The sequence below is a fragment of the Columba livia genome, chromosome 19, assembly GCF_036013475.1.
Source record: "Columba livia isolate bColLiv1 breed racing homer chromosome 19, bColLiv1.pat.W.v2, whole genome shotgun sequence".
Taxonomy (NCBI): Eukaryota; Metazoa; Chordata; class Aves; order Columbiformes; family Columbidae; genus Columba; species Columba livia.
In genome coordinates, this window is record NC_088620.1 from 5,746,603 (window position 1) to 5,758,097 (window position 11,495).

At 49.7% G+C, this 11,495-nt stretch overlaps 2 protein-coding genes across 2 annotated transcripts; one reads left to right on the forward strand and one right to left on the reverse strand.

Moving 5' to 3' along the window:
- Window positions 1-381: 381 nt before the first annotated feature.
- Window positions 382-5,710, reverse strand: PTGES2 (prostaglandin E synthase 2). The gene is made up of 7 exons (XM_065035283.1): window positions 5,465-5,710; window positions 4,318-4,512; window positions 3,641-3,696; window positions 2,895-3,047; window positions 2,177-2,377; window positions 1,765-1,882; window positions 382-1,170 (listed from the first exon to the last, which is right to left on the reverse strand). Exons 1-7 carry the CDS (start codon window positions 5,669-5,671, stop codon window positions 1,042-1,044), a joined length of 1,059 nt encoding a protein of 352 aa, XP_064891355.1. The 5' UTR covers window positions 5,672-5,710; the 3' UTR covers window positions 382-1,041.
- A 1,891-nt stretch (window positions 5,711-7,601) lies between these two features.
- BBLN (bublin coiled coil protein) lies at window positions 7,602-11,314 on the forward strand. Its single transcript, XM_065035292.1, has 2 exons — window positions 7,602-7,826; window positions 10,237-11,314. The coding sequence occupies exons 1-2, from the start codon at window positions 7,748-7,750 to the stop codon at window positions 10,428-10,430; spliced, it is 273 nt and encodes a 90-aa protein (XP_064891364.1). The 5' UTR covers window positions 7,602-7,747; the 3' UTR covers window positions 10,431-11,314.
- Window positions 11,315-11,495: the final 181 nt, after the last annotated feature.

The window sequence follows — 11,495 nt, forward strand, 5'->3', positions numbered from 1 at the left end:
TTAAGCCTGGGGCTGCACAGAGGATCACTCCCTTTCAAACCTGCAGCATCCTCACGACAACAAATGTCAAGTTCTATCCAGCACAGCTCAGGAGACTTCATATTGCATAATGCTACCTGCAGAGATGACTCCTAATCTGATTGCTACAACAGCAAATCCTCTGTTATTCTTGCATGGCAAAAACATCTAGAGATTCCCCCAGGCAATTAGATTGCTCTCAATCCTTCCTTTTTGAAAACCAAACCAAATTGATAGGGATATTCCAAAGAGATTTCAGGCGAGAAATCTTTCACTCAACTGATTTGCATGTGGGATTTCTGTGCAGGGGGTGCTTTCTGAGCATTAACGGGTGAGGTAAGAACTCACAGATCTCACAAGGCACACAGGCAGAAGCAAGCCTTTATCCTCACAGACCATACAGAACCAAGTACCAAAAGGACCGTTTACATGGAAGAGTTAAAAGCACACAATCTGCCAAGTGCAGCATTGTTTCTGACGTTGGAAGGACGCCTTTCCCAGTACTGTGGATTTCCCCAGTTCCCTCAGCACTGGGCTTACAGTATTCTATTGCAAGAAAAAACATCACTTAAAAACTAGTATCCAGTGTCTCAGTCAGGAAAACACTTCACATGACGTGGATGAGCAGCGGAAGACAGCGTGAAGCAAGACCTGCTCAGACACACCGTATCTGACACGGCTGGTACACTCACTAGCCAGGAGTGGTTTGCTTTTACAGTGATATGCTCCGAGAATGGCTCTTGCCTAAAAGAAACCTATTTACTGCATTCTTCAGAGCTTCTCCTTTCCAGCAGCACCCAACATCCCTTCCTTTTACCTGTCCCCATCCTTCCCAATACCATGTTCAAACACACCCAGCTGGATCCCTTCTGCTCACCAAGACCTGATAATCAAAATGGGACAGTCTCTGCATCTGCATGTCAGTCCATTAGCTGTGACCAGTCCAACGCCAAAAATATCGATGCCATTCCTTCTGAAGATTTTTACCATGCAAGTGCTTCAGGAAGGGAGCCGCAGCTGGTGTCAGACCGCAGCTTCACCTCTTTGAATGACTTCTTCCATGCGCTGGTACCACGGCTGAATCTTGGTGTGAACCATCATGTCGTCAAAGGCTTCCAGCCCTTCCATGACCCGGAGTACCCCGTACACGGCCTGTGCCAGAGGACATAGATCAGAACAATGCTGAAAGAGAATGGCCTGGGTACCAACAAGTGTCTCAACATCCCAGCCAGTAACGCTCTTTCCCTGTCCTGTCATCTATTCCACCACTCTGATTAGCAAGGAAGACTGAATGGCAGAAAGGTAATTAAGAATATGCACGTTTTTTTCCCCATGAGGAAACAGTGATGGAAGATCAGGATCTACATGCAATTATGAGGCAAAAGTTAAACCCATCTTTGCATCAAATCCCAGAGTGAAATGCTTCCCTTGCATTCCAAGAACTGTTGATGCAGGGGTCCTGGCTTGTAACCTGCTTTCATCCTGCTTCCACATGATCAGTAACATCCACCCGCAGGTGGAAATTTTAAGTTCCATCTTAGGAAACATTTCTCTGGAGGAAAACAACAAATAACGGTCCTATGTAATGTAAGCACCCCTTCATGTGGGAACTGCACAAAGGACATTGACAATGTATCTCATGTAACTCATTTTCTCTCCCTGTATTTGTATGAACTATTTTACATAGATGAGCAAGTGGATAATTTGTAACACACTTAACAATAAATGCAGGAATCAACCTCTTACCAAGTCAGCAAGGTTCGGCTGGTTTCCTCCCATGAACAGTCGATGCTTTCCAACAGCTTTTACCCACTCATTGACTGCTTCATACAAATCTTCTCGGACATCATCACGAAGGTGATGTCTGGATAACGAGAACAACTAGTTTAAAGACACAAGAACCTTTTATCATCTCTAATCTTATGGGCTGACTTTTCCTGGGAATTAGGAAGGTATTTGAGAGTGAAGGGGGCAGTTAGTGGTTCAATATAAACGAGTAGAGGGGTTCAGTACCTCCAGTTAAAGTAGTACAGCTGTTACACTGGATTAAATGGTTTAGTTTAAAACACCGAGGTTCTGCCCTTTGACATCTGGGGCTCACAGTTAAGGAGGTTAAGGAGCTATTCTTCATGTGTACTTGCTGCTCAGTGGTACCAACCTTTTCTTCAGCCTCTTGCTAATGAAGAACATGGCAACAGCCCCCAGGTACTTGGCGAAGAAACCTTCCACGGTGCCAAATTTCCCCTCACGGACGATGTAATCAAAAGATGCCAAGGCTTCTCTGGGGGTACGGTACACGTTGGGGGAGATGAGGTGAACAAGCCAATCATCTGCCCATTTTCTCCACTTCATTTCTTCCCTGCAAGCATTCAAAAGGGTGAATGAGGGACAGGCTTCAGGGCTACAGAAGGCAGACAGAATCACAGTGGCATTAGCCAGAGGTTCTGCCAAGGACAAATGTGTCAAAAACTCCCACCCAGCCCTGTGCTCTGGTGACCTCCCTGAAATGCACTCAGGATCATGGTCTTTGGCAACGCTCCTCCAATCTCAGGCTAAAATTAAGACTAAGAGCACAAGCTTCTTCTCATATGAGAACCGGAGCAGAAAGGGAAAACAGCACTGCATTGTGTTCCCCTGTGACACAACCAAAAGGCCAAGAGGGAAACTGGAGGCAACGCAAGGCATGACCATGAGGGTGGGAACTGTGTTTCGAATTACATAAGAAACACAGCAAATTAACTACTGAGGTTTTAAATGCTAAGGGGATGTGACAAGATTTGCCAGCACAGCGAGATTTTCTATCTACATCATCCATGAATACGTATTGAAGAGGCTGTGACCCTACTTGAAGAGCCCAGAAACTTCAGAGCACTTACACTCTCACTTCATTGACAGGATAGATCCGCTTTGTCTCCTTCTCATCCAGCATGAGCCAGTATTTATTCCCATACTCAAATACCTCCTTGCCCTGCTCAGTCACAGTTTTCATAGGAGGATAAAAGGACACGATCTCTTCCAAGGTATTCCTCCTGTGGACAGAAACACAGCACTGATCTGGCTGCTACAAAAATGAGCAGATCAAAGGATAGATCAAAAGATACATGCTTCAAAAGGTATTGTACTGAAAATTAGTCCACAAGGCTCCAAATTCTATTTGAGATAAATTTTGAAAAGAGTCTGGAACAGTTACTTGCAAATAACTATTAGTGTCAGAACAGAAGTTCTTGCAGGCATAAAACTTCCTGCCATTCTCAAGTGCTTTGTAGCATGGACCTAACAGCAATTTCACTTCATTCTAGATGTTATAATTGGCTAATTGCAATCTTAGTTCCAGCACCAATGCCAGTCCATATTTAAGTAGGTTTCGTGCAAAGAGAATATCACAGGTGCAAAAGTAAATCTGAAAGGTTAAAGATTTGCTTTACTGCAGACACATCACAATGTATACAGGGATCACCCACAGCATCACAGCCAGGGTCAGGTCTGCCGGGCCACACACCCAGAGCTTCAGAGACCAAGGTCAGCAAGACACTTATAACTGACTCCAGGAGAGTTTTCTCAATCTCTAGTTTGCTACGGCCATTCACATTCAGCTCTTCTTCCCATTATCCCATTTTCTTACTTGGAAATGAGGTAAGTCTTTATTGCACTGATGATCACCGAAGAGTCATTCAATTGCTGAAAAACAGAATTAAAACAAACTTTTAGAAGAGATGGGTGAAACTGAAAAGGAAATTCTTCCAAACCCTTTCCCCTGCACGCTGAGGCTCCCAGTCCCTTTTCCCGCAGTCCCTTTTCCTCCCTTGCATTTCCACAGAAGTCCCTACATATCTAAATCCAGCCCTACATTCAGATATCTTCTGTGACGGTTTGATACTATCATTTCAAATTTGTCTCCCACTCTGACAACAGAGGAGCTGAGGGCCAGACACACAGGCAATACTAGTGGGCTTTGGATTTAGGCTCTTGGCAGCGAAGGAAGAAAGCAGCACTAACACAAAAAGAGTCAAGTTGAATTGCCAGTATTATTAAGATCTCATTGTTCTCCCACAAGGTATAAGCCCCTCCATAAGGGCTGATACAAAGTAGATAACCACCGGATTATAAAGTCACTACACAAACAACTTGGAAGAAAAAGCAACAAAAAACTCCAGCAAGGCCAAGGCGTAGGAAGCCATGAAGCACAAAACAAACCTTAGATTCTTGAGAGAATAAAAGACGATTTAAAGATTCTCCTGCATGTGATAAAACACAGATACGAGCCTCCAAACCACCAGCTTTTGACACAGTAAGACTTACCAGAGGGCTTCCAGCATTGGCCAGCAGGATAGGCACCTTTCTGTAGGAAGAAAATTTGATTTCTTTCCTCATGATCGGGTTCACTTCCACAATTTCATATGGCAGTCCATGATAATCAAGAAAAGCTCGGACTTTGCTGCAGAAAGGACACGTTTTATACTGGTAGAGAGTGAGCTGCAGGCTCCCTGCAGGCAGCTGGGGAAGGAAGAGATCAGAAGCTTCCATTTTCTAGTAAAAGTATAAATATTACCTTCTTTCCACCCTTATTTTTGCCATGAAGTCACAGTCATTGACATTCAGTTTCAACATCTGATCATCAAAATATCTTGGCTAACAGATGCTTTCTTCAAATGGCATCACAAATATTCACCTTCTACTGGGACCAAATACCATTTTTTCTAAACATATTTAATGTGCTGGCAACTCCTACTCACAGCCAGAAAAAGATTTTAAATCCAGGCAGCTTACCCCTCTACATACAAACCTGAAACTAAAGAAAAACACAAGGTTATTTTAATCCTCTTTCCATCAAAACGTTTTAAATGCTATTTCCTCTCCCTCAATGTTGAGGCCACAGGGTGTGGAGAGCAGTTTGCTGCTGATTTTAGGCATGTGTCTGCCTAAATTAACATTCCAGGGATTAACCAACCTGCGCACAACCGAGCCAGGGCAGGGAGACACCGGGTGAGGGACGCTCCCCAGCACTGTGATACCTCAGCGACCCGACAGGCCATGCCAACCATCACTCACACCTTAAAAAGCAAATGTGCTCTCACTCTGTCTCTCATTTGCAATTTATTGGGTTACACAACCCTCCGTGGGCGCTGGGAGAAAGCACCAACTCTAACAGAAAACGCTGCTCCCATCCCAGCGAGCTCTCGCTGACAGACATTCCCCACAGCTCCGCACGCAGAGCGCTGCCGGGGCCGCCTCTGCACGGTTTTGGGAGCAAAACCACCCGCTTGGTCCCCAGAGCGAGAAGAAACCGCCCGCACCCTCCCTGAGACTCCTGCCTGCCCTGCCCCAGCCTCGCCAGTGCCCGGGGTGCGGGAAGAGAACGTGCCCGGTGCCCCACGGGGGGATGGCGGCGGGAGGAGCCGCGGGGGACCGGGCGGGAGGCGGCGAGCGGGGCCCGGCAGCGCGTTACCTCAGCGGCCGAGTGCTCCCACAGGCGGTGCCGCGCCGCCAGGTAGAGGCCGGCGCCACCGCCCAGCGCGAAGGCAGCGCCCAGCAGCAGGCGGCCCCCGCCGCTGCCGCCCCCTCCTGCCGCGGCGCCGTAGGCTCGGCCCGGAGCCCGCAGCCGCCATGCCGGCAGCAGCGCGGCGGCCCGCCAGGCCCGACCGGCGGCCGCCATCTTCCCGGCACGGCGCGGGCGGGCGCCTGACGGGAGGGGGGTGCTTAAAGGGACCGCCCCGCGGCGCGTCCCCCGCCCCCGAAATGGCGGCACCGGCGTCGCGCTGAGGTGGGAAAACTGCCGCGGTGTGGAACCCCACAGGAGGCGGGCAGGGCGAGGCTGGCTGGCTGCGGGGAGCCGCAGAGAGCGCGGCCCCGTGTTCTCACAGCAATTGTAAAATCCGGGTTTGCTGAGACGACATAAAGTGTAAATAAAGTATAAAGTGTAAATAAAAACGTTCTCTGAGGGCACGTCCTGCCCGGTGGGGGCTGCTGCTTCTGCCCCGCGTGTACCTGCGGTGCAAGTGCAAACCTTCACACTGAAAGTCGTCATCTTTCTCATTAAAGTGTGGCTATAAGCATTAATTACACTAATGTTCATTTTCTGTACTTGGCACACAACACGGAGCCAAGTGCCTGCAGCGGGGTGACCGCAGGGAAAGAAGAGCAGGCTGCGGTGTTAAATGAGGACACCTTTTATTTCCTCTTTGCCCCAAATACCCACTTAATAACGGAGTCCTTAAACCAGGTTTATCTCAGCAGCACTGCTTGAATTAACGCTCTAAATTATTTTCATCCCAATGACACCTCTCCCGGGGATAAAGTAAAACAGGCAGCAGATTTCCGCAGGGTGTGTGAGGTCTGAACGATACTGGGCCAAAGGCAAAGGAAGGGCAAAGTGACTTGTGCTGGTTCTTTGTGGGAGAAGGTTGGAAGGTGACCTGGGGACAAGCAGGGCTGGGGACATGGCAGCATTTCAGAGTTCAGCAGCAAAGCCTCGCTGCTGCGGCCTCAGCACCCGCAGGGCGGTTTGGGGACAGAGGCGCTGTCCCGTGGATCACGAGCTGTCTGGGGAAAGAAGCGCTGGGTGCGCATGGCAGCCCCTGAGCAAACTTCATTTCGTGCCTGAAATAAAGAACTTACGTTTTTTTTCTATGGATAAACAACATTTAATCCAATTCCTTGTATTCCTTAAACACGTGTTCATTAGAGCATAAGCAAAACAGCGCTGGGTGCGCGGGGGATTCGCTCCACCCAACACGCACACCTTTAAACAATGAGAAGTGTGCTTAAATACAGTATGGTATTACATATTCATAATGACCCCAGGAACGCCTATACATATTGATAACCTTTCCCCGCTTCTGATTAAAATGAGTCTCAGAGAACCATTTCCATAGACCTTCCCCTGTTGTGCCTGCTCAGTGCCACTTGGTGAATTTGAGGAGGGGTCTGTGGGGTCTTTGGATGAAGGCTCCTTCAGCTTCATCACAGTGAACTTTGTACCTTTGGCTCATTATGTTGAATTGACTGGGACCCAAGCTGCCAAGTTGAATGAAACCAGCCTGGCGCCCCCTTTTGCTGTAAATCTTCGTTATCTTGTCTCCTCAAGGTGCATTAAAACTTCTTATCTTGGCATTCGATGGGGTTCTGTTCTTTGTAACATAAAGCTCTAAACTAAGCATTTATTGTGTGACTAAGCCTTAAAGTGTTAGCTCGTTAGTAGGCACCCATTATAAGTTTAGTTAACCCTTAAAATCTTAGTTCCCTTTGTCAATATAACTTCATAAGCAAGTTTCATAACTTTTTACATAGAACTTAACCACCTTTTTCCAGGTTCAGAGCCCGTGCCTCATTTGGTTATATCTGTAAACATTAAACATCTTAGCACGAATCACAACTGCGTTTTTCACATGCCCAAATCCACTCGCTTGCGCCGGTGCGCGCTGTGGCTGGGACAGCCCAGGGGATGGAGAGGCCTTGCGGGGCTGAGGACACCGTGGGGCAAAGGAGAGCGCTTCGCTTTGGGAGCGCGTTTGGGGAAAACACCCAAGAAAGGGCAGCGCGGAGCTGCCGCCACTCGCGATGCCCGCCCGCACGCCGCCCGCCGCGCGCCCTGCGCGCTAACCACAAGCTTTACCGCAGCGCCGGCCGGTCGGCCCGCGTGACGCGTGCGGCGCGCAGCTTTCCCATTGGCTGGCGGCCTCCGCGGACGAACGGACGCGCCGCCCGGCCGGTTCCGACTCGCGGCCGCGGGATGTCGGGGCCCAACGGGGACCCGCACGTGCCGGCGGGCGGCAGCGGCGACGAGGACGGGGACAGTTTCGGGGAGGAAGGTGCGCGGGGCGGCCCGGCCCGGCGGGGAGGGGCGGCCTGGCCGGGGGGGTGCGGGTGACAGGGCCCAGCTGTTCCCAGATGTTTTGTGGCTCCGCTGGCAGCGGTGCCCGCGTTTGGAAACCGAGCGGGGCCGGTCCAGACACACGGGGGCGGCGATTCCCCCCGGGCCATGGGGCACTGAGCTCCTGCGTGCTGCTGCCCGGGGGTTTCCTATTATTTCTGTTGTAAAAAGAATATTCTGTGCTTTTGCTGGTGTACGGGGCGCGGGTGACCAAGGAGAAAGAGGACGTTAAGATTTTCAAACTGCGGAGCAGATAGCGTGATCAGATCTGGGAGAAGTCGTGGGTGGAAAGAATGAATTTAATGCGATTCGCTTGGCAAGTTCCACTTTTGGGCATTTCTACAGCACCCGGGTGATTTCTGATACCATCCTGTCCAGTTAGAAGGAGCCGATGCAGGAAGTGAGACCAGGGCAGAGCTGTGATGTGTATGTACAGGTTACTCGTAAAACTGGAAATCTTTCAGAGTAAACACTCTGCTACTCTTCTCTTGAAAATGGTGAAGAGCTGCGTTGTGCTGTTTCCCAAAACACCGTTCAGTTTCCAGATGTGACCCGCACAGGTGAATCTCGTAGTTGTGGCTGTGCCGGGATCATTTCTGCCCTGGAACACCCCAAGGGGATTCACTGTTTTGCATCATCACAGTGATTTGTGTTTCAGACTTTTCAAAGAGCAAAGAGACACAGTGGATGTGACAGAGAAAGTCACTAAATCTGATGTACATCAGGTCTCTGTGTTAAGTTGCTCCTCCTGTAATTAGCTGGGGCTCCGTGTGCAGTAGGTGGTCATAAAGTTCTGTAGCTCTTTCCTGGTCTCGTGGAGCTGACGCTGATCACTTCCTTGATCTCAAATTAGAAACCTTATTTTTGGCAACTGTTCTTGCAAGAATGCAAAGGAGTAAAAACCACAATTGCCATACTCGTGGCCAGCGTTTTCATCAAGGGGTGCGGGATGCCTGCAAAAGTGTAAAGGGAGCAGCCGAGAGGAGCAAAATTGGGCTTGTGAGACCGGGGGATTTCAGCGTGACTCAAGCCTTACCCATAGGACCAGGATGCAGAGCGTGTCCTCACCCTCCCACATCCTCCTTCGTTTGTGAGCTCCGAGCCCCGCTCCAGCCCCGTGCTGCGTGTCACACTTGGCTCCGACGCTCCAGCCCGGCGCTGCGTGTGTCACGCTTGGCTCTGACGCTCCAGCCCTGCGCTGCGTGTGTCACGCTTGGTTCCGACGCTCCAGCCCGGCGCTTGGCTCCATCACGCTTGGCTCTGACGCTCCACAGCTGCTCAGAGGAGCCGGGTGGATCATTCCCAGCCGCAAGGCTGAGCTGTGGGCTGGCCCACCCATCCTGCAGCCCACGATACGCACAAACACCAGCTCAATACCCGCCTCTCAGTACCTGCTCAGCCCTCAAAGAACACAGGACTGGCTCTGCCTGGGGTCTCCTGTACCCCCCAGGGTTCCTGAGTAGCTTGTGTGGAGAGGTTTATCTTGTCTGGTTTCCCAGTTTGGTTTATTTTTGTTATTCTTTAGGATTGTGTGAATACTGCTTGGAGCAGTTCAAAAGCAAGCATTTTATCAGGGCAGCACAGCTATCGTCACCCAATTAACAGCCTTAATATGCATCACTGTGAATTGCCCATGTACCGAGGCCAAGGCTTCTGCACTTGAAACAAGTGCTGTGAATAATAAACTGTACCCAGGAAACCAACTATCTGGACTGTTCAGTTTTAATCTGAAGTACCCAAAGCCTTAATGGCACATGAAAATCCTGTGGGCAGACTCAATGCCTACCCCTTCTCTCGCTTTGGAAATAACAGTGCCACTACCAGCACCTTTGGGCTCATCCCTGTTCCTGCCACAGCGTGACCCCAGCCAGGCTTCGTGAAGCACATCCCATCCCAGGAGCCTTACACAGATAATTCACAGAACGTAGCAAATGCTTCAGCACGCTGCCAAAACGTCTGCGCCCTCATCAGGAAAGATGATCCCCAAGGCAGCTAAAAAGGCTGACTAGCCCTTGGGGTTTATTTGAAGCCTTGCAATGGGGACGGCTGTGCGCTACACGCAGCCTGGGCTCAGCTATTTCTGTAGGAGATCAAAGGTGGCCAGGCGTGTGCAGAACAGGTTTGGATTGCCCACAGGTACCTTGTCTTAGGTCTTGTTACCAGTTCTGCAGCTTCCCATTCGTCTTGTTTGACGGGTGAACACACATGCAGGATCCAGTTGCATTTCACACGCAGGTGAGGCACAGCCAAAATGCTGTGGGAATGTTTTGCAAGAGCTCTCCCTCCCTTCACTGACTGCAGTGACGATGTACTGACGTTAGAATAACTCTAATTTCCCTTCTTTTTAGAATATGCAGCAATAAACTCCATGCTGGACCAGATCAACTCTTGCTTGGATCACCTGGAGGAGAAGAATGATCATCTACACGCCTGCTTGAGAGAACTGCTGGAGTCCAACCGCCAGACGCGCCTGGAGTTCCAGCAGCAGAGCAAGCAGCAGCACACGGAACCCCATGTGCAGGGCTCACAGCCTCCTGTCTAGCGTGCTGGCTACGAACTCTCAGTTCATATTGCTACAGGAACATTTACTGGTCACCAAATAACGTAAAACTTGAATACGAGAGGTCCCTCGTGCCCGTTACCTGTTCCTTGCTATGGTTGTGTCCTGCCATTCACCTACGCGTTTCTCGTTAGCTGTGGCAGGTGCAAAGCACACAGGTGGCTGTAGGAGAGCTGGTTCTCTTTGCTCCCCAGCGTGAGCCTGGCACTGACACGTGGTTAAAGCTGGCTGTAGGAAGGCCGATGCCATGCAGGTTGTTTGTAAGCAGGCCCGGGAAAAATTATCTCTGTTCTTTTACGCTGTTAAATCCAAGCAAGGAGTGTTATGGCTCTTGACTTGCCCTCAAAAAGCACAGTAGGTGGGGGCTGTCCTGACCCCAGGCTTGTCCCTAAGTGACAGTCACCATCTGCTGACAGATTTTGAGAGGGGAGCGCTAGGCCAGCTCCTGCCTTGGAACTCCAGTTTCCCCATTATTCACATTAATGGTGATGTAAGAAATATTGGCAGATGGTCCCAGATCACTGGACTCTTCTGTCCCCTTCCAAGGGAATGGTTTTGACTTATAATTGGAAGCTGCCTAACCCCTTAAGCTGCCATTAAAGAATCAGGCTTTAGAGAGTGGCAGAGCAGCCTGGTTAGTCCCCTGCACAGCATTAGCTCTGCAAAGCCCAGAGGCTTGTACATTTTGACAAGAACAAGCTTGAGCATTCCAGTCTGAAACTTTGTGATCTTGTCAGGATGGCCTGGGACCAGCACTATGAAACAAGTCGTCTTGTTCTACTTCTGTGGAGTTAAAGGAGTTTTTTGGAAAGTTAAAGTGGTTACTTATAAGAAATCTGTTTTATTAAAATCAGTTTGAAACACAATCTGTTCCTGAGAGATTAAACTGTATTAAGCCTTGTGATATTAACAAAGGACCAAGATGCGCATTCTTGCCCAGCTTAGGACACGGTGCTTGTCCAAGAGTGCGCATCTTTGAAAGGATCCTGTTGTGAGGAGCAGAATTAGGTACACACTCTCCCAAGAGACAAACCTTTCCTCTGCCTG